This window comes from Eretmochelys imbricata, chromosome 22 (genome assembly GCF_965152235.1).
Source record: "Eretmochelys imbricata isolate rEreImb1 chromosome 22, rEreImb1.hap1, whole genome shotgun sequence".
Classification (NCBI taxonomy): Eukaryota; Metazoa; Chordata; order Testudines; family Cheloniidae; genus Eretmochelys; species Eretmochelys imbricata.
In genome coordinates this window covers 20,765,052-20,791,800 of record NC_135593.1, presented here as the reverse complement: position 1 = coordinate 20,791,800, position 26,749 = coordinate 20,765,052, and the positions used below count along the sequence as shown (strand labels likewise).

The 26,749-nt window shown below is 46.9% G+C and overlaps 2 protein-coding genes across 3 annotated transcripts in view; one reads left to right on the top strand and one right to left on the bottom strand.

Annotated features, from left to right (window-relative positions):
- Positions 1-231: 231 nt before the first annotated feature.
- On the bottom strand, positions 232-23,280 carry VPS11 (VPS11 core subunit of CORVET and HOPS complexes). Its single transcript, XM_077840030.1, has 16 exons — positions 23,051-23,280; positions 21,651-21,799; positions 21,313-21,448; positions 18,715-18,878; positions 18,339-18,586; positions 16,635-16,836; positions 14,509-14,660; positions 9,785-9,971; positions 9,167-9,310; positions 8,506-8,694; positions 5,614-5,775; positions 4,965-5,104; positions 4,420-4,622; positions 3,667-3,838; positions 3,187-3,409; positions 232-1,394 (listed from the first exon to the last, which is right to left on the bottom strand). The coding sequence occupies exons 1-16, from the start codon at positions 23,211-23,213 to the stop codon at positions 1,230-1,232; spliced, it is 2,799 nt and encodes a 932-aa protein (XP_077696156.1). The 5' UTR covers positions 23,214-23,280; the 3' UTR covers positions 232-1,229.
- A 1,364-nt stretch (positions 23,281-24,644) lies between these two features.
- The window catches only part of HYOU1 (hypoxia up-regulated 1), a 34,172-nt gene continuing 32,067 nt past the window's right edge, over positions 24,645-26,749 (top strand). The window contains exon 1 of one of the 2 annotated variants that reach the window (XM_077839852.1): positions 24,645-24,811. In XM_077839852.1, coding sequence (XP_077695978.1) covers positions 24,645-24,811 — 167 coding nt within the window. The remainder of the gene's footprint in view (positions 24,812-26,749) is intronic. The other variant, XM_077839853.1, reaches the window with a different exon arrangement.

Below are 26,749 nucleotides of genomic sequence, written 5' to 3'. Positions count from 1 at the left end.
TGATAACTGGGAATTCTTAAGTGATCAATATAATCAATACACAATCCATAGCTCAGCAACACAGTACTACAGAAATAGAGACGATTTTCTGACTATTGCTTATGTGCAGCTAGTGGGACCAGGATTTGCTTTTGGGGCAGAATGAGGGACTGGAAGTTATTTTATATGTAGATAAGATTAATGTGCAGTGTGTAAAACATTTTTTGCATTTCTATAAGAGAAAACCCTACATTTAACTTGTTATGAAGAAGTGTATTTTCTTCTCTTTTCAGATACATAACTTGTAGCTCCAGGGCAGATTATATCCCTAAATCATCACAGTCAGTTCACATTAAAAAAAGCCCATGTTCACATTTCTGAGCTACAAAACATGCATAAATTCAAAGTATGTAGATAAGAAATTTCTTATAGTAAGCAATTCAAACCTTTAAATGGAAAGACAGTTACAGCACAACTGAATTTGTGTGAGGTCACTTTTAATACAGGTGAAACATGGGTTGAGCAGCTGAAACGAGAAATTTTTACTCACATTTGAGTTGAATTTCTATCTACATGCCTCTTAGGCCATTCTTCATTACATAAAATAATCTCAGAGCAACCAAATGAAGCAATTACACCCCTAAAAGACCATCTGGCCCCAAACTCTGATTTTCCATCAGTGATAACCAGACTTCATCTCTGGTCTACAAGCAACTAAATTAAAAAACAAACCAACAAAAAACCCAACACAAGCACACTACATAACACTCGATCATTGGGCAAGAAACCCAGTTATTTTCACAGCCTTCAGTTCTGTCAAGCTAGTATAGTGTAATTAGCTGCAACGCTGGCTGACCCAACCTACAGGACAATCAGTTACTGCCCAGCGGAAACCTGCTGCAAAAGGCTTTGTGCTGGGCAAATGTGACACCAGAGATTGCCCTGTAGCATTGCAGACAGGTTGGTGTGCCCAGGGCTTAAGGCACTGTGAGGCTGTCAGAAGGGTGCTATGCACCCTGACCTGGACTCAAACCCTCCCAGAAAGTACACAGTTCTTTGCATCATACATATTCCAACAACACGAGATTTACAGCCACTTAGCTCACGCCCTCTTTTTAGATCCTCTCCAGTCAAGTTCCATCCCGGTTCATTGGAGAGGCTGAAAAATCAAGAAGCAACTAATTTACAGAGTCTTCAAGATAAGTATAGTACAAGATCCACAAGGGAGACGTCCCAGGGAAGGCATGGCTCTAGGTGCTGCGTTTTGTGTGTATGAGGAGCTCCCTCTGCAGGCCAGCATCAATAGTTGTGGCTGATTTGCCTGGGGGCAGATCCGTAATGAGAGTGAGCTTGTTGAAAACCCCACGACCAAAGTAATCAGCAACAACAGAGAAGCCATCATTAGAGCACTTGAGCTGTCAAAGACAAAAAGAAGCTTCATTAAGAGAGGGTTCGGTCCTGATCCAAAAGCACTCATGTGCCATCTGCAGCAATCTCAACCATATTTGGTCACTTGATTTTGGAGCATTTGTGTTGCACAAGCAAAGGAGCATTGTGACCCTTGGTGGAAGTTCTTGTACTAACACACACCTCAAGAAAGGTTTTCTGTAGTTAGGATATTCAGCCTTCCTAATTATCCACATGTTCACCCAAATATTCAGTTCATCTCCATTTAAATCATGTGCCGTCAAATCAAGTTGAACCCTAGGCTTTTTAACACCACCAACTTAACATATGTTAAAGTACACACTGCCTTATCTACATTAGATTTTTCAAATGTGTTTGTTGGAATACATTAGCTACAAATTCTAACATAACACTTTTAAATCCTTGCTTAGAAAAGGTCTGAAAAGAGAGAGACTACCTTTACAGTCTTAAACCTGCCTCGGCCAACTTGGTGCAAATTCCAACTTGACAAACTACTTTCTACCTCCTTCAATTTCACTATAGTTTCAGGTCAAACTGTTGTGCAGTGTTATTGTATGCTATTGCGCAGCTGTCATGTTCCACCCTACAGGTGGATGCCTTTCAGTGACAGCTGAAGGGAAATTACCTCTAGCTACCTCCATTTGTAAAGCACAAAAGAATCCTTTGGTATGGAAGGCACCTCAGATGTAAGTCATTCAGCTATCAATGCTCCAGAAATCAGGTTCAAGAAGGACATGTTTGCAAAGTAGCTCATCCCTTCCTGTTCTCAACAAGTCTCTCAAACAGCACAGGAGCCTGAACTCCTGTATACATTAAGGCATACTGTCCACAGCAGCATGGGCAGCAAGTTCTATGGGCCCGTGGTGCCTGGGCACCAGAAATATTCCTGGCCCTGAGCCCAGCTCCAGCAATGTTTGAGGCCAGGTCTCTCCCTCAGCCCTGCCTTCCACCCCCAGGCGCTCCCACCTGGGCCATTTAAAATGGCCTGGGGCCCGCACCCACCAATGGCAGCACAGCGGAGCTGAGTGGCTTCCTGCCTGCTCGCTCCACGTGGCTGCCAGCCCCTCCCTGCAGCCCCATGGTGGGGTGGGTCTGTGTCTGTGTCTGTGTCTACGCGTGCTGCTCCCGTCCCAAGCACCCCTGCAGCCTACAGGAAGCGGCGGGGGCAGTGCCTGGGGGTAGCAGCACGTGAAGGTCCCCCAGCCCTCCCTGCCTAGGAGCCCCAGATAAGCGCCGCACCCTCCCACCTCCTCCCAGAGCCTGCACCCCCCCCCCTTTTCCACACCTGCCCCCAAACTCCCTCCCAGAGCCTGCACCCCCACCCCCACCCCCAGCCCAGAGCCTGCACCCAAACTCCAGCCCAGAGGCTGCATCCCTCACCCCCTCCTACATCCCCACCCCTTGCCCCAGCCCAGAGCCTACACCCAAACTCTGTTCCAGAGCCTGCACCCTCTCCCATCCCCAAACTCCATCCCATAGCCTGCACCCCAGACCCCCTCCCCCACCCAAACTCCCTCCCAGAGCCCAACCTCTCACCCCTTCTGCACCCAAACTCCCTCCCAGAGCCTCCAGCCTGTACCCTAATCCCCTGCCCCAGCCCAGGGCCTGCACCCCAGACCTCCTTCCCCAACCCAAACTCCGTCTCAGAGCCTTAGGCAGGTGGGGGGCTCTGGGTGTTCTGGGCACCAACAAAATTTCTACAAACCTGCTGCCCCTGCACAGCAGAGGTTTAAACCCAGCAGGTATAAGGGGAAAGGGCAGTGATGGTGATACCCCTACCTGATGCTGAAACTGATCATGCAGATCTCTCTTCTGCTCTTGGGCTCGGATCATATCTGTGACCTTTCGGTTCTCTGGCATGCAGGTGGGACATTCTGAATCGCTCTCTGAGTAGCTCTCAAAGCAGTGCTGGTGAAAGGAATGACCACACAGGAAGTGGACTGAAGGCAGCTCCAGGGCACTTGTACAGATGCTGCACTTTGTCTTCTGGAAGATCTTGGGACTGAGACAATTTGGGTGTGGGGAGGGGGGGAGACAGAAAGAAAATGAAAAAAGAGGACTACCCAACGTAAGACACCCCAGAGTCAGTGCACCTGAGCAGCTGCTGAATACAGGATTTTCCCTCTAGGTCTCCAAAACTATATCAAGCACACTCAACCACCAGCAACAGAACAGGAGGAGATCTTGGGGATGGACACTATAGTATGCTCAAACTAGATTTTTATATAGATAGGGAGAGAGAGACAGTGTCTCCTGCACCTGGTTTTGAGCTCTTCAATCTCCTGGCGGATCCTTGTGGTCTCTTCACGATATTTCTGAATCCTCTGCTCATCCTGCTCAATCTGGCGGCTTTGCTTCTGCAGCTTGTTGACAAGATAATCTTTAATCACAGACAGCGTGGCCGTGGAGTTATGAGCCAGAGTCTGCACAACTGAGAATAACCAGCACATTAATACAGAAACAAACCAAGAGCTGGAACAGCTATGCTGGTCTTATCTGGACTGCTCTTTTCTGAAATGCCATCCAAAGGCCTAAGGGGTCAGGGTTTTACTGAATTACAAAACTCTTGAATAAAACTCTAAACTTTAGAAGGTATTAGACAGGGAAACTGGGGGTTCTAGCAACCAATGTGCTTAGGGGATTCCAGAAAGAGGACAGGGAGGTGTTTAGGTGGTCAGAGCCGGGCACTGGGAGTCAAGAGACCTGGATTCTATTCCAGTTTTGTCACCAGTTCACTGTCTGTCTTGAGCAAGACACTTAACCAAAGGGGAAAACCAAGGCACAGAGACTGAATGGGGATACTGCTTAGCCACAGGCAGGTTGTGAGGCTTGATTAGAATTAGTAAGCCCCCCCGCTCAATCAGGGATCACTGGTATGTGCCCTCCTTACAGTGCAGACTGCTAGTGGACTAGCTACATCTCAAGCTGCATTGACTATTGCATTCCTCCAAACTCTCTGTCCAGAGAGAGCTCATTCTAGCCCTATTTCCTTGCTATAGGTCTTGTCATTACCGAGCAGTGGAGGCATGAGGTTCTTGTTTTCAATATGCTTCAGTACTGCTGTGATGTATTCCTTGCAGTCCTCTTCTTTCCGGGCAAAATAGCTGAGGGCCTGTTCCCAGAGACAGGTCTCTCGGTCTCCATACAACTCGCACACCTCAATCACCTTCCTGTACTGCTCATTCTGCATGTGATAATGCATGATCTGTTGAAAACTGAAAAAAGGGGAGCTAGGGTGAGAACAGGTCAGTTGGTCAGCCCACCTCTCCCCTACTCACTCCTGCAGGGACCCCAGCCTGTCACCTGGCCACATAATTCCCCTGCACTACTGCAAAGACCCAGGTCAGCCAGGCCCTCCTACATTACATTACACCACCCCTCTGCAAAAACAGCAGCAGAGACACAGGTTAGTTTTTCAGCTTGGCAACTGACCTAGGTCCCTGCATTGAGACCATCAGAGGATCTTCACCCTTCCCTTCCTCTAGTAGTACATAAAGGGTTGTGGTCCAGTGCCTGAACCAATAAGGCTCGGTCCCTGGAAGGGAAGCAGCACTCACAGTTTGCCCTGTTCATAAAGGTAGAGGACACCATCCTTGAAGTTGTGCATCTGACACAGGACCAAAGCCTTATGGAAAACTGTTCTGAACCTTCCACTCTTCAGCAGGGTGATGGCTTCGCTGTGCAGCTTCTCTTTGATCTGCAAAGGAGACAAAACCAAACAGAGTGTTTAGCTCCAGGAGCTTGGCAAATTCCACCCCAAGGATCAGACACCTACACTGCAGCTCTCCTGGGGGCTGGGGGGGGAGTTCCCTCTGCTCTTCTCCTTTCCCTATTAAAAGAACAGGAGGAATTCTCCTTGGCCTTGATTAGCAAAGAAATACTCAGCGATCAAGAGGATTGCTGGGAGCCAGCTTTCAGAACAGAAAGGGTGCAGGCGAGTGAGACAAGGCACTTTCCCAAAGGGTCATAATTCTCCAGCACCCACAATCAATGAGACCCCTAGGGACAGAGTCCAGCCAAACCTAATAGAAATTTAATAGATGGACTGTGCTGGTTTGTCCATTCGTCTGTCCAGCACAGCATGGTTGGGTCATCCTGTATTAACACCACATATGAACAGAGCTTAGAGGTTGAAAAATGATGCAAATAGAAATGGTGGGCCCACCGAAGCCCCTTCTCTAGCTACAGGGTGAAAGGAGCTCAAACCTGCAGATCCTGTTCATGTGCCCAGTTCTGGAGTCGAAGTTCCAGCAGTGTGTCATAGACGCCTTGGGGAGAGTCAGACTGCACCTCTGTCATGTGCTCCAGAAAAGCTTTGAGCTCCCGGGAGTTGTTTGCAAAGACTGGAATGAACTCCTCAGAATTAGCCTTTAACACAAGCCAGAAAGAAAGTCAGACACACTGTCCAATACCAAGTGCATGTCTCTCTATGGCACTCAGCATCCCAAAGCACCCCATATTTCCCCATGGTGATGAAATTATTATATGATTTGTACAAACTATGCATTGTGAGGTATTTTAAAAGTCTTGATCTGCTAAAAATTAATAACTTGTTGGACTGTATGTGCTATCACCATATGTGAAGTTATGAAATCTTGCTATGTGGGAGTTACTAAAGTATGATGTGAGGCTGGAAGCACCCACTGCTAGTCTTTCAGGTACAACAATGAAGAAGCTAGGCAGTGCTAATGGCCCATCAACAAGGACAATAGCCATGGAAAAGGCTTGTCCTCACCTGCGGACTCTTCAGCCAGCCTATGGATAATGGCTGCTATGACTCATCAGGAGAATGCAAGGGCTTGTGATCAGATCACATGATACTGAACTCCATTTTGGTACTTTAATTTTTCCACAAATTGGGCTGGGAACTTAGCTTGGAACAAAGGGGTTCCAGCCACACGGAAAAAGCTATACCAGGGGGAAGTGACATCACCACGGGACCTCACTCCCCACACAAGGGAACACCTGAGGAACAAAGACTGAACTGGGGGAAGTGCTGGTCCCAGGCTAATGGGATTTCTAGCCTGTGTATGGAAACTTGGTGAACTGCTTGTACTATCTAACTGCGTGAGACACTCTTTGATTCAAATCCTATCTAGCATATTAGGCTTAGATTGCATTTTTGTTCATTTGCTAGGTAATCTGCCTTGATCTGTTTATCATTTATCACTTAAAATCTTTCTGTAGTTAATAAACTTGTTTTGTTTTATCTTAACCAGTATGTTTTTGAGTGAAGCGTTTGGGAAAATCTCAGTTCAGTTAACAAAGGCTTGGTGCATATCTTCCCCACATTGAGGGGGAAGCAGACTAATTTAATGAGCTTGCATGTACAGATCCCTGTGAAGTGCAAGACAGTATACTTCTGGGTTTATACTCCAGTAGGGGTGCAAGGCTGGGCAATTGGCTGGTGCCTCCATTGTGGGTCCATGAGTGGCTTAGGTAAAGCACTCAGTTAGGTATGTGGCGCCACCTGCTGTGGTATTGGGTGATAACAGGGCTCAGAGGGGGCTGGCGGGGTGTTCTCAGCAAAAGCAGTGTGGGAAGCCAACCCAGCTGAACGGTTTGGGGGAATGGTGGTTCCAACAGCTTCCAGGCGTCACCCTGGGAGTACACTCCCCACCTAGTCTAAGATGAATCTCTCTCAACAACCAGCAGATCTAAACACTGGAAATTCAAACTTCTACCTTCCAGATCCAGGGAAACTTCCTTTCACGTGATCTTGGTGGAATTAGAACAGCTCAGTGAAGAACAATGATTTTTCAGAACTTCCCAGTTGTCTATTGCTATTAAATATTTTATTACAGATATACCCATGGATCCCAATGAGGGTCAGGGCACCATTGTGCACAGCAGTGTACAAATACATAAGATGATGCAGTCTCTGCCCCAAAGACCTTACAACCTAAACAGCCAAGGCAAACAGTGATGGACAGACAAACATAAACAGGGCATCAAAATCACAAATCTTAGTTGTAGCGTTTTTTTTTTAAATCAACTTTCTCCCCAACTCAGCCCCTCCCCATTCCCTACAATATCTTCCTCTATTACAGACCCAATGGGCCCTTCTCCCATCCTTCCTACCACTCAGAAGTGGTTCCACTTTATTATTAGCCCGTCTGGTTATGCTTAGAGCCACTATTTTTGCTTATTCAGTGCCTGTTGTCTCACTTTCCTTTCCACCCCAATCAGCACCCAACCCCCACACCACTTTCTTGCACTTTCAAAGTTCAGTTCACAATGCTGTTGATGTCAGAGGACATGAAAGGGACCAAGGACTCTGAAGGAGAGTGCTCCCTTGCCCTGCTGCCAACTGTCCCCAATTCTTTCAGAGAAGCAGAGGCCTTGTGAGCCATCTCTAAGGGGGGGAAGTTGGTGGACCCTCCCCAACGTTTCTAGGAAACAGAAGCCACATGGACCCTTGTGTCCCATTGTCTAGGATGCACTAGTGGGGAACTAGAGGGTGCTGATGGGACCTACAGGCCCAAGCAATTCAATTCCCTTGCTCCAAAGCCTCTGCCAACACATCACCAACTTCCCTTATGGTGGTGATGGGAGGCTGGGCTCTGCTCATATGTTCCAGTGCAGAGGTTTGGGAACAGAGGGAGAGGAACTAGTGAAGAGAGTTGCCTAGTGCTTAAAGCAGAGCCTTGGGAGCTACTGCTCCTGTGTTCTAGTCGCAGCTCTGCCACTGATTGTGCAGGTCACTTCACCATTGCTGCTGTTTACCCAGAGAGGAGAGATCACTCTGGGATCAGACCCGAGGTCTCCAGCTTCTTGTTCACTCAAGAAACAATTATACAGGTAGAGGTAGTAAAGATGCCACCTCACCCATGGTCCAAAGGTGTCAGTATTTTCCCAATACAATGCATGAGTCCTCAGACCTGCCTAATACCAGAGGGTGCTCACCCTGGACTGTTAAGTCTTCAATAGCAATGGAACAAAGCACAAGGTTTCTTATGGCATCCGTGACCCCACATCTCCATGGGAAACGTCCCTTAACTCCAACACTCTCTCGTCGTATTGTGTCAGCTATGAAATCATCACATTAGCTACATCTCCTCACTCAAGGGCACACTGGTTCAGTTACACAGATCTTACTTTTTTCCCCTCCAGCATCCCAGAGCCTTCACGGTCTCCTGTGGGCCGGTAGTCTGTGCATAGGATCTTCAGCAATTCTGTGGTCTCACTGGGGACATGGTGCATCAGGATTTTGCCATACCGCTTCATGTTACTTTCTGCCTGGTCAAATGGCAGCTTGCCAATGTACTGCAAGGCCTCCTGGTAATTCTGCAAGGAAGAGCTGGTGAAAGCTGGCACATGGTACCACCCTCTGTACTTCAGATACAAAAGCCAAAGCCCTCTCTGCACAGTAGCCAACATGCAGAGAAACAATGCAGTATTTTATTTACATAAATAAATAAAAGGGTATCCCAAATGATAACTTTGTCCGCCACTGAAATGCGGCCATCTATGGGCTGAAATGGTGGCAGCCAGATGGACAACTGGCACTGATCCAGGACAAAACAGCTATTGCAGTAGCAGCACCTGAAGCAAGAGGACATTTAAGCCCTGTGCAATTACTTATATGCTTCAGAGGCAAGACTGACTATTGCACAATGCTAGCAGTTGTTTGTACTGCTAGCACAATTGTCCCATGAGCAGCTTAGACTCCCACGCTGCATGGAGGAGCATTCCTAACAAAGAGAGGCTTTCCTACCATATAGGGATCAAACAGAAATGTTTAAAGGTATCTTCTCACCTTGATGTCCTCCAGCTGGATTTTGAGGAACCATTCATGGTGTGCATGCTTCTCTGCCAGGTACACAGCATGGGAAAAGTAACCTGCTTGACGGAGCACCTTGATTGCTGTCTCCACATCAAAGTGGACCTCACTCTCACTGGTCTACAAGGAGGAAATGATGGGGCATTACTGGGGGGAGAGGGAGAGAGATAGACCTGATATGGATTTGCAGACATCTGGCCTATCAGCAAGAATCCTCTAGGCTGTTGGCAGATACAGATCAGCTTCCATGCATGAGGACCCAAAGAGTGACCGTTAAATTACTCTCATGCGAGACAAGCATTGCATGTGCAGATGACCATTGTTCTAGTTAGATTTCTAAGATTGAATCACACTAGGAACACAAACAATCTTCCACGCTCAAAGCTTAAGATGGCAAGTCAAATGAATGCTGCAGTGGTGCTGGAAGCTTAGAGATATGTGCACAAGTGCATGAGGATGCTGAGGAGTAATCCAGCAGTCCTTATGTGGGCAAAGCTACTACTGGAATCAGTCAACCATTTTGCTATTACCCTTTTTCTAATCACTGTACTAACCTGATGGTTTTGCATAACTACTTTTACCTTCCCCCATTACCTTGATGAACTCCTCCAGTTTGGAGCTGTCTTTGAGTTTGGTGTAGCAGTTTAGCAGCAGGGTGGTGTGGTCTGCGTTGGCAAGGGACTGCAGGTGGAGTGTCTGCAAGTACGCAGTCAGGTTGTGTATACGCTGAGCATCTAAGAACTTCCGGATCACATAAGATGGCTCTAGCTTCCCAATGGTTCTTGGGAGAAAAGTGACATGAGATTGCTACTTCCAATAAGCCAGAGATAAAGGAATTGACAGCACAGCAATAAAGCTCTGGACACCAATAGGAACCCACCCACTAGGGATCCAGCTATGTTTCAGAAATAATGACTGGTCAGACCAGGATACCATCCATCCTCACATGTAGTGAAGCAAACTTAATACTCTGCCCCAGAGGCTTGGATTAAGGTTGGGGTGAAAACACATGATGACTTAACATCCTATTTTAAGGGGAAGGTGTGGTTTTGACACACAACTGAGTTAAGACCACCTCAAAAAGGGTTTAAAAACAAGGTTTCCTGAGCCCCACAGTCAGAGCTCTTTTCCCCACTTCAACATCTTAGCCACTATTATCCTGCTATTTCACTGTTGTGATCACAACTCGATAGTAAAATTTATGTCAACACTACATAAACCCCAAGAATCCCAGAGACAGAAATATTGGTTCTAAATAAGACACATAGTTCTAAGCAAGAACTCCTGCCTCTTACCCATACTCCTCTTTATGAAACTTTAAAAGGCCACTTATCAAGTTACTTTAGGCCCAAAAATGCAGGTTTTGTTAAAGTTGTATAAACCCTGGTATAAAAAGAAATGTATAAGATTTTTTTTAAAAAAAAATATTTCACTGAATGTAGTTTTATTTTTTTTAAACATCCCCCAGGTGTTACATACGAATTACCAGATGGATCAGATCTGTGATTCATCTAGTCCAATATCCTGCCTATGGTAATGGATAGCACCAAGTACTTCAGACGAAGGTGCAAGAAACCCACAGTAGGCAGATTTGGAATAATCAGTCCCCCCGTGAAGACCTCATCCCAAAAAATTAGATTGGCTACTTGAAGCAATTTTTGTCTGCATTAACTATTGTATCACTAAGGCCTGGTCTACACTACAAACTTAGGTTGACGTGTTAATCTATTAATGTATTTCTCTACACTACCGAGTCCCTTCCACTGACCTACGTCGCTTGTAAAGTCAACTTCTTTACTCCACCTCCGCGAGAGGCGTAGCACTTGATTCGACATCCACGGATCAACGGTGGCTAGTGTAGACACTGCGTTGTGTAATTCAAATGAATTGGCCTCCAGGAGGTGTCCCACAGTGCTCTGCTGTGACCGCTCTGGAGAGCGCTTTCAACTCCACTGCGCGGCCATGGACAGGGAGGACAGGAGAGCTTGCAGGGAACAAGAGCGTGCCACGCACGATGAGATGTTGCAGATTATGAAGGAGCAATCAGACATGTTGAGGCATCTAGTTGAGCTTCAAGAAAGGCTGCTGGATGCTAGACTCTCTCAGTAGCACTGCCTGCCATCATCGCCTCCTCCCCAAAATGTCCTACGATGTGTGGGGGAGGGGCGGGAAGGAGTCTATATCCCTTCCACTCAGCACCAGGAGGCGATACAAGGAACAGAAGGCACCCATTCCCAGACCTTTGATTGTTATTGCAGTGCATCTGTAAACAAACTTTCCTTGTTTCTCCTCTCACACTATTATCAGCCCTTTTGCCCAAGGTTATCTTACTTTTCTTTGCTTTTCTCTGTGTTTGTGTGCATAATAAAACAAAATGGATTGAGGAAAAAAGGGTCTTTATTCATTCCACACATGGTGGCTGGTGGAGGTGAAGTTTACAGGGGAGAAAATGCAACGGAGGGAATAGTTTGGTAAGGAACAACACAGATAAGCGTCACATTACTCTGGCTCATTACTGAAATTGGGTTTTAAGGTCTCACGGAGACGCAGAGCCCTTCAGTGGGCTCTTATTGCCCTGGTATCTGGCTGCTCAATATTGACTGCTAAGCGATCTGCCTCAACCCCCCACCCCGGCGGAAACTTTTCTCCCTTTATTTCACAGATATTATGGAGCACGCAGCGGGCAGCGATAACAATGGGGATACTGCTTTCACTGAGGTCTAACCTAGTAAGCAAACAGTGCCAGCGACCTTTTAAACATCCAAAGGCACATTCCACCATCATTCTGTACTTGCTCAGCCTATGGTTGAATCGGCACTTACTGCTGTCCAGGCGGCCGGTATATTGCTTCGTGAGCCAGGGGAGCAAGGCATAGGCTGGGTCTCCCAAGATCATGATTGGCATGTCAACCTCATCAATGGTTATTTTGCAGTCTGGAAAGAAAGTCCCTGCTTGCAGCTTTCTGAACAGACCTGTGTTTCTAAATATGCGCACCATGCACCTTTCTTGACCATCCCATGTTGATGTCGGTGAAACAGCCCGTGATCCACCAGTTCTTGCAACACCACTAAAGTATCCCTTTCAGTTTATGTACACTTTGGCAAGGTGGTCTGGTGCCAAGATAGGAATATGCGTGCCATCTATCACCCCACCGCAGATAGGGAACCGCATCCTGGCAAAACCATCCACTATGTCCTGCACGTTGCACAGAGTCACTACCCTTCTTAGCAGAAGCCTGTTAATGGCCCTGCAAACTTGGATCACGATAGATCGCATGGTAGATTTATCCACTCCAAACTGACATCCCACTAACTGGTTGCAGTCTGGCATTGCAAGCTTCCACAGAGCGATAGCCACTCACTTCTCCATTGTCAGAGCAGCTCTCGTTTTAGTATTGCTGTGTTTCAGGGCTGAGGAAATCTCTGCACACAGTTTCTGGAAAGTGGCCTTATGCATTCACACAGCTGAATAACGATCCGGTCCCACCAGTCACTGCTTGTTTCCCAGAACCAGAAACGGCGCTCAACCGTGTTCAGCTGATGCATGACTGTCACCAGCAACCGTGAATTGCTTTGTTCTTTGGCTTCCAGCAGGGCTGCTTGCGTGACATCACATTGTTCCATGCAGCAAGTCCTGTGTAAATACTGCTGGATGAGGTGCGAGGTGATTGTAATGCTCACAACAAGAGAGTGCAGCTGAGCGGCGTCCATGCTTATCGTGATATAGTGTCTGTGTAGCTAACCCAGGCTTTCACAAAAAAGGTGTGAAAAAGGCTTGTTTGTTTGCCATTGATTTCAGGGAGGGAGGTACGTGCATCATGGGAGGCTAACACCATGTTCCCATAACCACCCATGCCAATATTTTGGTCCCATGAGGCATTGCAAGCCCTACCCAAAATACCATTTGGCTACAGGCACTGTGATATAGCTACCCACAGCGCAGTGCTCAGTGTGCCGATGCAAGCGCTGCTAGTGAGGACGCACTCCACCGACACAATGAGCATGGTGTGGACACACCAGATCAACTTGCTTAAATCAGAGGCTCGATGTCTACTTAAATAGTTGACAACTTTGTAGTGCAGACATGACCTAAGAGACAAAGTAATAACTTTTATTGGACCAACTTCCATTGGTGAAAAAGGACAAACTTTCGGGCTACATAGACCTGAAAAAGAGCTCTGTGTAGCTGGAAAGCTTGTCTCTTTTACCAACAGAACTAGGTCTAATAAAAGATATTACCTCACGAATAATTCATGGAGGATAGGTCCATCAATAGCAATTAGCCAGTATGGGCAGGAATGGCATCCCGAGCCTCTGTTTGTCAGAAGCTGGGAATGAGCGACAGGGGATGGATCACTTGATGATTACCTGTTCTGTTCATGCCCTTTGGGGCACCTGGCAGTGGCCACCGTCGGAAGATAGGGTACTGGGCTAGATGGACCTTTGGTCTGACCCAGTAGGGTCATTCTTATGTTCTCATCCACCTTGGCTCTCTAATATCCTGGGACCAATGTGGCTACCACAACACTGCAAACAACATATTATATCTCTGGATATTCATGTTATCCATAATAAGTGTCCAATCCCTCTTTGAATATTGCTAAATTCTTGACCGCAATGACATTCTGTAACAATACATTCCACAGTCTAAATGTGCACTATCTGAAAAAGTATTTCCTTTTATCAAGTTTTGAACCTGTCACCTTTCAATCTCACCAAACATACTTTTGTTTCGCGTGTTACGAGACAGAGAGAATAGAAGTTCCTGATCTACTTTCTCTGGGGCATTCATTATTTTATATACCTATATGACATCACCTCCTGTTTATCTCCTTTCTAAGGTAACAATCCCAATCTTTTCTTTCTTAACAGGAGAGGTTTTCCAAACCCAACTACCGTTACTCTTTTATAAAGTGCCCCTAATTCTGTAATATCCTTTTTGAGACGGGATAACCAGTACTGCCCACAGAATTCAAAATGAAGGCAAGCCACTGTTTATATAATGACACTATAATATTTTTTTGTTTAGTCTCGATCCTGTTCCTTATGTATCCGAACACCTTGTCGCTCAATATATAGCTGTGGTAAAAAAGCAGAGTTCTTCATTGAGCTGTACACAGTGATGCTCAGGTTCCTTTCCCAAGGTGATGCTGTTAATTTAGAACCCTGTAAGGCTGATTGACAGACCCTTTATTACCACTACAACTCGTTACATTAGGTTTGACTTGTGTCTTTTACCCAGGGTCTAGCTAAATGCAAGGCCTCAGCAGCCCTGTATACTTTCATTATATTCCCCTGGCTTTTCACGGCCCTTCCTACCGTATATACTGCTGAATGGCTCCATCATGGTTCCCTTTGTTGTATAGATGATCTCCATATTGCCTGAAAATCTCTGATAAGCCATCGCTATCCAAGTGGTGACTCTTGGCCAGGTTAATAGCCATTTCAAACAGATTCTTTTTGAACAGCATCTATGAAATGTGAAGAGAAGATGGCAGTATGAGGGCAAGAGCTTCTCTCGCCTTCTTAACGCAGAGGTCAGGCAATTTCCCTGCCTTTAATCCCAAAGGAAACCAAGACACCCCACAAACTTATAATTTCCACCTCAGACCAGAGCGACTTGGGCTTCTCACTACTATAGAACATAGATGAAGGCAGCAGAGGTAGAAGACAGGGGCAGAGCCTTGAAGGTGGGGTGCATAAGGAGAATGAACTCTTTATGGGGAATGAGAGAGAAGAAACTCCAGTGCAGAGATCTGAGAATGTAGGGGACTTAATCAGTAAAATCAGATTATGCGTACTGCAGAGAAGCAACATATTGACTAACACGTATCCACCTCCCAACTCCTGTCCTGACTCCTTGAGGCTCCCACACATAAGGTCACAAGTATGTGCCCTTTAATAGGCAGCAGGTTTAAGACAAACATAAGGAAGTATTTCTTCACACAACACATAGTCAACCTGTGGAACTCATTGCAAGGGGACGTTCTGAGAGCCAAAGCTATTGTTGGGTTCAAACAGGAATCAGATAAATTCATGGAGGATAGGTCCATCAATGGCCATTGGTCAGGGATACCTGCAACCCCATGGTCTGGGTGTCCCTAAACCAGAAGTTGGGAGTGGACAGGGGATGAATCACTCAGTAATTGCCCTATTCTGTCAGTCCTTCTGACGCATCAACCACCGTCAGAAGACAGGATAATGCACCTGATGGACCACTGGTCTCACCCAGTATGGTCACTCTTACGTTTAACCCTCTCTGTCCCTGTGCCTCCTTTCCCTACACCACATACGGGCGTCTCCCCAAGACTCACAAACCAGAAAAGTTAAATCTCTGGAAGGAGATGTCAAATTCATTCTGTGGCAAGGCCCAAATTTAATTTTCAATTACAGTCCACAGGCCAAAGAACATGTTCAGGACAACACGCTCTCCTCGATGCACAGACCTTCTACTGAGATCAATGGCAGGTTACCACAGAGATCAGTAGTAGAATCTGGCTTTTAATAACAGAACTGTCAGTAATTATTTGTTCAGTCCCTTATTGTCACATTCAGCCTACGCAACAGGAAAATCTGCTCCTCTTCAGGTACACCGTTATTTCTGCCCTTTGTTTCTCTTCCCGCCTTATCCTCCTTTCTCTGTTTCCGTCCCTCAACTCGGTCTTCAGATATTTCCTCCTCTCTTCCCTCTGCATTTTCTTCTTAGCAGCAATTCCCACCTCCTTAGGTTTCGTTCTCATCTCCTTCCCCATACCACTCACCAACTGGTCATCAATTACATAATTAATGCTTACATTCAAGTGTCCATTATAAGGCTTAAAAATGAATACTCCATTGAGATTAATGGGAGAGTTCACACCTCTCAAAGCTACTGTGTCTCAGACTGTCTGCAGATTCAGGAAGATTATGAACTGAGGCATTCTTGTTGATTCACATTTGAAGAAGTTTCCTTCACAGCCACAAGGACTAGATTTTTTTTTTTTTTTTAAATAAAAATCTTAGATTCTGCCACATCTGAAAATAAATCCATCACAGGGAACAAGGTGTTTGACCCTCTGCTCTAGACAGTGACATATTTCACTTGCTACGCTCCTCATCAGGTAAATGTCATAAGTGCACGCAAGGCTAGGTGTTCCTTCCACTCAATGCTGTCGAAAGCCCTATACAGGTTTGCATAAGAGACTAAGTTGTCCACAATGACTTGGCTGTGCAGAGAAGCTGTTAGCTCATCTGATATATAACTCACTTACAGACAAGGTCAGTGAAGTCGCATCTTCTACTGGTCCCTCACCCACCTTCTCTCGCCAATATTCTGGGAGCAACAAGGCAACAACGACACTGCCGACATATAACTCACTTGTCCAAAGTGCTGTCTTCTCAACCTCTCATTTGTGGAGCTTTTACAATTCTGAAGCCATAAAACACAGATTAAGAAGGTGGCTTGCCTCAAGTTTGGTCTGCGTATCCCTCTCCTGAAGCGCATGGATCTTCCCATCTCTAGTCAGCACATAGAGAGACCCCCACTCTGCTAAGACATCCACCACGTCATCGAAGACCGAGCTGTACGCGATGAACTTGTTACATAGGTCGTAGACATTCAAGATTTGCTTGTCGGAGTTCTGCGGGTCGCTCCCAGCAAACTCTGATCTGGATACCAGAAGAAAGAGCAAGAGTTTAAACACACATGCTCTTGGATTTCTGAGTCACATTCTCAATAGCGTCTCCTTAACACACTTAGAGCCGGGATACAAACCCCTGAACAACCATGTGAGTATGTCGTACGTTGTTAGTCCACATACAAGATGGGAGAAATCATATCTGAGTTATAAAAGGGTGGTGACAGATCCCACTCGCTCTGGAGGGTGGTGCATACTGCTATCCCAGGAGCAATGACTGGATTCTGTAGATTCAGATCAATCCATAGCAGCTTTTGCCAGAGCTCTAATACTAATCACATGCCACAGTAATGTCAGTCAACACCTGGGACGATTCTCGGGGTGCCCAGGATTCTCGGGGTGCCTTGTTACCCACTCAGCCTCCAGCTAGAGAGAGACTTGCTGCTGCTTAACTGGGTGTCAGCTCCCTGACACTTCCAGCCTGTTAGCCCCCAAACCATCTCCTCTGGGCTATGTCACCCCTTACTTTGGCTTGCAGGTTAACGACAGGTGCACTCCAGTTCCGAAATCCCTTTGAAGCCTTCCCCTGTAGCGTTCAGCTCCTTAATCACTGAACACTCACAGTAATAAGAGGTTTGCTGTCCCTAAGGCAACAGCGTACACATCATCTTGAATGATTCTGCTCAGGAGCAGCATCCCGTACAATACTACAGCACTGAGTTCCACTTAGAGTGAAAACAATCATAAGTTTATCATCAAAGATCAAGATTTATGAGATAGTGAGTAAGGATAATGGAAACAGAAGGGTTACCTATCAAACAAAATTGTAACACCATTCCTAGACACTAACCTGAACTGTCTGACCTTCTGTCCAAATAAGATTATCTTACCCAAAGCCTTTTTGCAGGGTTTTCAGCCAAACCTGATTGAGACCCTATTTTCATGAATGTAATCGCACCACCCGATTACCTCCTAGGCAGAGGAATTCAGGATGGTTTCCTTGTCCCCAGATATAGTCTAGTAAATCGCTGAAGTGCATCCCTGGAAAAGGTTCTGAGCCCCTTGCTGTTCTGCTCTTCCTGTTAAATCTCACAATTCTTCCTCTGCATTTAGCTCAGACTGGGGATGGCGAATGAGACAATACGTGTCAACAGACGGACAGATAGATCTCTTTGTTCTGGCAGGAAATCAGTTCTTCACCGCTGCTGGGGATTAACACCTTGATACAAACTATCAGAACACATTTCCAGTGGATATACACATAACTCCTTACACAGCAGCCGTACCTACATTTACGAGGATAATCATAACCATTTAAAACCCGCAACTGGTACTCTTTCTGAATGAATACTATGAAAGCGGCAGGCTTGTTAGGAGTTGCTGTTACAGACCAGCGAGCCCTCTGCCAGCTGAGAGCAATGGGGATCTGTGTCACAACAGCCTTGCACAACAAAGCGCCAGGAGAGCTGCAAAGAACAAAAACTGCACAGTGAATACATGTAAAATGGTCTCATCTGCTTCCCGGAGTCTTACTTTGGAGAGCTCTTCCGGTCCTTGGAAACGATGACGAGGTATCCCCGATACCAGTGAACGATCAACTTCTGTCCCTCAAAGGCAAAGCAGGGGCCACGCTCATCTGGCTGGTACAGATACACACATTCGTTTCCTGCCACAATGAACTGGAGGTCCTGGGAGGGGTCGCTGAGCGTGGAGCAGCGTAAACCGCAACCATGCGTGTCCAGCTCCAGACGAGGATAATCTTTCACCGACAGCATATAGGACTGTGAAGGAAATATGATTTTTTAGAGATTACATCGAATGGCAGATTGGTGATAAATAACCAGGAGCCGTTACAATCAGTGGGCCAGAGTCTGACCTCCATTACAGCTTTGTCAAGCCAATATCTTACCTGGATGTTCTCCGTGGTGACAACAAAAAGGTGGGTGATTTTCCCAGACTGGCGGAAGGCAAGGCCAGTGACTGGGTAATTGCCTTCATGTAAGATCTGGGTCTTACTGTGTCGGTCTCGTGTGATGTCCCCTTTTGTAAGCACAACGCTTCCATCTGCAAAGCCTGTTGAAGGAAAAGGACTAAACTGTTTATGTCTATGGCACTTTCCAAACATTTACTAGTATTAAGTCCAAGGCAGCTGCAGTCAGCTGGATCCTCCTTGTTGTTTCCCAGACAGATATGCGTACCGGGGCGGTCCCACGGTCTTCTCACTTCACGGACACATGTATCAAACTCCCTTCCTGAGTAGGGTCTACCAGGACTTCTTCACGGCCATCTCCTGGCCCAGGGCAAAGCTCTCTTGTTTGAGAAAGTCCGTTTCTTACACGGACGCTTTCTTTATGGTTTATTTTCTCCTATTGCTCTTTTTTGTTTTGCTTTGCTACAACAGATGCCTAACTCGCTGGAACCAGTTTTGTGTAACAGTTGTTTTAAAGCACACAGTGCGCCTCATGTACATAATTAGCACTATAAAAGTCAACATTGTAAAATGGAAGGAAACCAGTTGGTCAAGTGTCACATTTTTAGAACAAGTCTCTGGACAAGTTACTGATCCACGAGAAGACCTTCTCTCTTATCCCATGACTATTTAGCCTGCATAAGAGCCTTTGGTGATGGACCTCGTCAAAGGCTTCCTGAAAGTCCTAGTACGCTATATCCACTGGATCACCTTTGTCCAAGTGATTGTTGACACCCTCAAAGAATCCAAATAAGTTGGTGAGGCGCGACTTTCCTTTACAAAAAGCCGTGCTGATTCTTCCCCCAACAAATCGTGCTCATCTCCCCCTTGTGGGTTCCAGAACTAGCTGCTCCAAGAAGCAGTCACTCATGCCGTCTCAAAATTTTATCTCTGCGTCACGCCACAACGTGACATTCACCCAGTCGTCATAAGGCAAGCTGAAATCACCCATTATAATTGCGCTTTCTGCTTCTGGAGCCTCTCTCCAGCCAACCTTATCATTTCAGAATCGCTGTCACCATCCCGGTCAGGTGGTTGGTAACCTATGCCTACTGCTATACCTTTTTTTAGTAAAGCATGCAACCGGGACCGGATTTCCAATTAGGCACAGTAGGCGCGTGCCTAGGGGCACTGGCGTTCTAGGGTCATGTAAAAGTTAAAGGTGGGTTAAAAGTTAAAAAGTTTGTACATATGTGGTTAAAAGTGGTTAGCGTAAGCTTATTTTAAAAATGATAGACAACCCAATGATACAGTAGAACCTCAGCGTCACGGACACCTCGGGAACGGAGGTTGTCCGTAACTCTGAAACGTCCACAACTCTGAACAAGACCGTACAGACTTCAGACACCGAGTGGGGTTGGGACTGCAGGTAGGGGGGAGTCAGGGCTCTGGGGGTATCAGGGCTTCTGACCCTTGGGAGCACCAGGGCTCAGGACTTTAGATCTCAGGGGAGTGCTGGGGCTTCAGCCCCAAGGCTCCATTCCCGCCTTCTGCCTGGGGGGCAGGGGCGCCAGAGCTCGTACAGCCCCGCTCCCAGTTTCAGCAGGGGAGGGTCACGCCGGGGCTGAAACCAGCGCTCCCCTCGTAGCTAAAGCCCCAAGCCCCAGCACCCTGCCCTCTGGGGCTGAAGCCGGGAAAAGAACTGCGGGGTTTCAGCCCCAGCACTCCCTCCGGGTCTAAAACCCTTAGCCTGGTGCTCCCGAGGGTCAGAAGCCTGGACCCTTTTAACTACTGAAGGATAACTTTTAAAAAGATATGGACTGTGAGGCTATCACTAGCGCGTTTGCGAAGCAAAAGTCAAGGAAGGAAACATGTGCAGTAAAGTAGCACCTACCTGCTACCTATGTGATTGTTTTAATCACATTTATTCAATACAATAACAAAAAAATACATATTTAAAATTACAAAAAACACAAACATCAGCTGTAGGCGGGGGTGAGGAGAGGGCGGCGGCGCTGAAGATGCTGTGCCGTAGGGCGCGGAAGGTATAAATCCGGCCGAGCATGCAATTTCTATCCATAGTGAGTCTATGGTACAGTTTGTTTAATTTCAGATTGGCACCTTATTCGACTACGGTTTCTTTAACATACAATGCAACTCCCCCACCAGTGTTACGTTCTTTATCTTTCCTATATATTTTATAGCCTGGTATTACCATATTGCAAAACCCATTCTCCTCCGCCTGAACAAAATCTCAATTTGGGGTCAAAATTACCCGAGTGTCCTTTTTGTTTTTGTTCTTTCCTTTCTTGCAATATAGATAAAGAGTATGTACCTAACTTTTAAACCTCAATAGAACATTAAATCTTGTTTTATGGTAAAAATTATGGTAAAAATCAAGATTTGCCAAACTTTTGCAAGTAATTACTGGCATTCTCAACTAGCGTCAGGTTCATTCTCTTTAGGATGAAAAGCATGTGACGTGAAAATGTCAGAACGCTCTACGCTGCCTTCTGTAGGACCAATCCATTTTCATTCTATCATATTAACTTCAGAGTTTGTTCGGCACCTTCAGGAGGCTTTTGGCTTTTCACTTACCGATAGCCATGAAGTTAAGAGTCTCATGGACAGTTATGCAGGACACAACTGTAGGTTTGTTACCCGGTATTGCTGGGAAAATCCTTGTGCAAAGAGGATTCCCACCATCTCGTTTCTCTAAGTTCCAGACTTTAACCTGCAAACAACACAGACAGAATGTGAGTAGATATGGTCTTAAGGTATATTGGGGCCACAACCTGGTCCCTTTTAAGCCCATAGGGCTAGAATTTAACACACTGTTTTTACACCAAAGACATTCCCAAACTAATCCCAATACATTGTTCTTCCTCAGAAAAGCACACAAGATGGGCTCATGTCCTCTTTGTCATTTCACTTACCAGCGGGTTAATGCCTTCTTCATCTTCACCAACAGAAGCCAAGATGCTGTGCTGCTTCAGCTGGTACAGGTGAGTCACCCTCAGCTTGTAAGCCTGGAAACTGCTCAGCTGAAGGGAGCGTGGCAAGAACCAGATCTGACCTTCCATATGTAGAGGATAGTCAAGGTACTCAGAGAAAACAAAATGAAACCGCACATATCACAACCAAACCCTTCTTAAGCTACCCTTATTTATTGACAGCTGGCCAAATATACTTATACTAGCTATTGTTTCAGTCACCGAAGCGATCGCAGGGCAACAAAACATTTAGTGAACATTTTAACGTGCAGGTGACCTGGAGGCAGACGTTTTCTATATGCCAAAGGGCAAATGAAAAACAAAACAACAGCTCGGCGCACACCTAACAGACGTCCTACTTTAGTTTAGGGCCCAATGCTGCGAGGTACTAAACACTTTTGACGACTCCCAATGAGAAGCGCCTCACGGGAGGCTTTCAGAACCTTCCTGTATAGAACCCATAGTGTATTTCAAGATGAGGGTGGTCACCTTGTTTCTAGTACATAGATGAAATAGAGTACACTAGGCAAAACTTTCTAGTTCTTACCAGCAGTGATTCTCAGCCACGCAGAACACATTCACACGTGTCTTCACGTGCATCATGCAACAAAGAAAATGGACTACACTTCCTAAAGCCTGAGCGATTCCAAAAACACACATTATGTCAGCAAAACCACGCCTTGCGGTTTCAGTGAGTGCTTACCATACCCCAGTTAACTACCCAAAACTCTCTTTCTATAAAGGAGAAATATTCTGAAGTTTGACTTCATTATACATCACTCACACACTTTCCATTTCATTTCTTCACAAAACAGGCAACGCACAGGTGGTGGGAGAGCAAGTTTCTTCCACTCCACACCATCAGTGGGTCTCAGCCCCACTCAGAAGCCCTCTCCTCTAGGAGTAAGTGGAGTTCAGACCACACAGCTCATCCAGCCCTGGACCCGTGGGCTGAGATTAGTGGGGGACAATTTAGTGACGTGAAGCAGACATGCAAATATTTGAACATTACACCACCAGCCAGGCACGGGGAGCAACCTTGTCACGAAGCCGCGGACCCTGGATGGCGCGATCTCACTGGCCTTCCCCATCGGTTGGCAGCAGCGGCAGGTGGCACAATCTGTGCATTTCCCTCTGACGCCCAAAGGGGAAAGGCCTTGGCCACTCCTAAATCTCATCCCGCCGCACTGGCGCCCAAAGAGGGGGAAAGGCGCCCAACCTCTCTCCTACCCGCTAGCATTAAAAGGGGGCGGGGGAATCCCTGCTTCACTGCCCGCGCTAACCTCCAAGGTGGGGGAGGTCGCCAGACGGCGTCCTCCTGAGGGAGCCCCGGGCAAGGATATCCCCAAAAACCAGGCTGCCTCTGCCCGAGTCGCAGACGGTGATGCCCGGCGGAAGGGCGAAGGGCTTCGCTCCGCCGGCTCCGCCCCCGTCGGGCCCGGCCGGCTCCTTCACCGTCTCCCTGTCAAAGAACACGAAGCGGCGCCACTGCAGGTAAGCAGCCATCTTGGCGACCAGAGCTGGACCGGTCAGGGGTCAGGTGACCGGGCCGCCGAGAACCGCCTCTCCTTGCGCACGTGACGGACGGCGGCCGGAGACCATGTCACGTGGGACGCCGGGCAGGCGCCGTCCGCCGAGCCGCTGCTGGGAGCTGTAGTTTTCCGGCGTGCGCGGGCGCCCCCTTGCGCCTGCGGCCCTGCAAACTCCCGTGGCCTGCGGCACAACCGTCTGGCCACGCAGCATGTCTGCAGCACGTTTAGAATAACCCCTACCCAGCCTCAGGCGAGGTACCTATTGATAGGCCTTGCGCTCGATGGACAGCGGAGTGATTGTCAACACTGAAATAATATAGGAGGAACAGGATTCGATAACGCTAATTAGACGTTCACAGAGGGCCTGGCTTACCGATGCATAATGCTTCCATGTAGCAACATTGCTTTTTTTATGTTATTGTACATACGGCCTCAAACCAATCTCCAGGAAGGGCCCGCCAGAGGACAGCAGGCCAAACGCTAGAGCTAACCATTTTAAATACCTAAAATCATAGATTCCCTAGGGTAGTTTGACGGATCCTGTTAAGGTTACAATAATGCAGACAAGGTAACAAGTAACAAAAAACAAGTATTTCACACAAAAACTACACAACATTTTTTTGTTTTAACCTAAAACCGCTTAAGTTCTCCCACATAATAACGTTTCTGATAGTTGTAGTTTTTTCTTGCTTTCTCATTTTGCAAATGTTCGATTTCAAATTGACTGTTTCTTTGTTGGAGGTTTACTAAGAAGCAAAAGCCTCTCTCTTCTACTGCATGGCAGACTCTAGGGCCGGATGACTTCCTGGTTTTGAGATGGGGAAAGAAAGGCTGCTTTTTGTTGTTAGTGTTTTACCAGTGAAACCAAAAAGAAAAGGAGTACTTGTGAAACCAGGAATTACAACACACCTCCCCATGCCTCATTAACACGTAAGAATCTTTGTTCATGTGTTGTGATGCCTGTGTGTGACGGTTACATAGAACCCAGGGCCTCACACTACCAGGCCACGGAGAAGGTATACAGACCTCGTCCCCTGAGCACGCACATGTACAGAAGACTTCATATGAAAACCTAAGTGTTTTCACGGAGAGGATGCATAGAGTTTTCTTTGCCTGCTTTTGCCTCATTGGCCCCACTAGGCATACACACAAGGATCTTTACGGTCTGCGTTGACATATTAAAGCAGGGAGCGTGCGTGCATACAGGAGTCTTCACAGGGTGTATGCATGAAGCTTCCATACATCTCTCCACCTTAGAGGCATGCACTGGCTCCTCACTCACCACCTGCCTCTGGTGCATTCCTCCAGGGTTGCCTTAGGAGGGGAGGGCCACGCCTGGCCCACGTGCGCCAATGGAGTTGGAGCGTTCCACGTGCCTCCTTCCGGCTCTTCTGAACGTGGCCCAATGGGGCTCGTCGGCTACCCGGATTGGCTCGCTGCGCCCGGCTCTGTTTGTCGCTCCAATGAGCTCGCGCCGCGTCCGGGCCAGAGGTTGCGCGAGACGCCGGGGCCGCTACCGCCGATGGAGCAAGTGGTGGAGGAGCTCGCGCAGCGTGTGCGGCTCAGTCGGAGGTGAGTGGGGGGTGGGAGCGGAGCCGCCGGTTGTGGGGCTCGGGAAGAAAGCTAGCCTGGGGCTCTCTGTGACCCAAGGGTGGGGATGCGGCCTCCCCCCGCAAGCTGCACGGAGACATAAAGAGCCCCAGGCTCCGAGGGGGCTTCCGAGCCCTGCTGCAGGCCGTTCTGTCCGGGGGAGCTGCGTGTTATGGGCGCGGCGGCTCGATAGTGCGCCCTCCGCCCCGGGAATGCGGGGAGCAGCGTCCTCCCCGTGAGAGACCTACAGAGGTCTGATCCGCGGCGCGAGGGAGGGAGCGGGGCTTTTTCACAGAGCCCATCGCCCACGGCCCCTCGTTCCCTTACCCGGCTGGGCACCGTCTGAATGATTCATCTCTTCCCCCCACCCCACCCCCCCGTCTAAAAGTCTGTGCTGTCGCGTAAAGCCAGTGTGTAAAGGAGAGTGTCAAGGGTTGTTTTTCTGTGTTGCACGGTAAGCTGTGCGTTCATGTGCGCAGAGCCTAGTGAATTTGTGGTTACTTGAGTTCTTGCTCTGTGGGCCCGGTGTGATTCTGTTGCTAGATGTGTCTGTCTCATCCGTCAGTGTGGAAGATGGTGTGTCTACATAACCAAATTTATTTTCAAATTTCAGGTTGGGTTGGTGGCTGTGTAGTGACTTGAGCATTTGCCTTTACCCAGCCCAGAAGCTACTCTCGAGAAGGCCAACTTTAATAGAGAGAGGGGGCATTGGCCCCCTGTAATATTTTTGTACTAGCTGCAGGGCTGATGGGTGCAGGAATGCTTCTGTAAGCCACGAATGTGTGATGTCAGGGTTAGTACTGCTTTGCTGAAGCAGTGCTGTGTGTGAAGAAGTGAAGGCAAATAAATAAGTGGATAGTGTGTATACTAGTGCTTCAGGGCTGTCTAGAAGAATTGACCTGTCTCTCCTGCCTTCAGGCTGGGATAAGTGTTGGGTGTCATTTCTTTAAGGTGGTGGCTGCTTTCTGTGGTGTGACAGGATTCATTGCCACATCTGCCCAGAAAATCTGCATTGGAGTTACTTAAAAGGCCTGGTGGGGAATATTAGTACATTTGTAGGTTCCTTTTGACAGATGCATGAGCACAAGATATAGTGGAGTGGGATTTTAAAGAGCAGTTGTCGCTACAGTGGATATTTGTTTCCAAGTTAGATGCAGTTCTCTCAACATTTCCAAAAATTCCAAAAGGCTGTGATTAACATGGATTTAAGTCCATTGTGATAGTGTCTCATAAAATCTCATGCAATATTTTTAGATTAACCTTTTTAAAAGCAGTAGGTCCTTTCTACTAAATTGAGGCACTTAAGAAGAGTGCAGTTAAATGTTTCTAATTTAAACATTCCACACAGGTATCCATGTCAGATGTTTTATATTGCCCTCTTTGAAATTTTTGGTGATGAAATAATTTCACTCATCTTCAGCCAAAGGGCCACTTAATCTGTTACTGAAATGCAAAAACTTTCTGACAGTGCCCAAAAACTGCATAGAAGTTTTACAGGAAGTGCAGACTATCATACCAATTTAAACTGCAATTTAAGGAAGGAGATGTTAAGATGGGTTTTGCTAACAAAGTATGTGCATGTTTTGGAGAAACCTACCTGGACACTATGGTTGGCTACTCTCGCAAGCAAGAAAATTAATATTTTGTTAAACTATTGTAAAACCAAAACTTAATATTCCAGACAGTTTTTTAATTTAACTTTTTTCTAAGAATGAACTATATTTGTAAATTGGAGATAGATATGAACTATAATCCTGGATCCAAACTCTCTGAATTTGGGTTGTGGGTAAGGCCAGATAAGAACTTTATATCTCAGGTTTATCTTTACTGTAAATATTTAATATGTGGTTTTATTTATTAGTTGTTGGCATAAAGGAGAAAAGTCCCACCACATGCTGAGAATTTTCCTGCCAGATTGGG

Excerpts from the sequence above, each read along its gene's own strand:
- VPS11 (XM_077840030.1), bottom strand. The coding sequence starts at position 23,213 with ATGGCTGCTTACCTGCAGTGGCGCCGCTTCGTGTTCTTTGACAGGGAG. Across the intron at positions 5,776-8,505 it reads GGATGCTGGAGGGGAAAAAA|GCTAATTCTGAGGAGTTCAT; the intron begins GTAAGATCTGTG and ends CTTGTGTTAAAG. Across the intron at positions 3,839-4,419 it reads CCTCATGCCTCCACTGCTCG|TTGTGCAGACTCTGGCTCAT; the intron begins GTAATGACAAGA and ends GGTTATTCTCAG.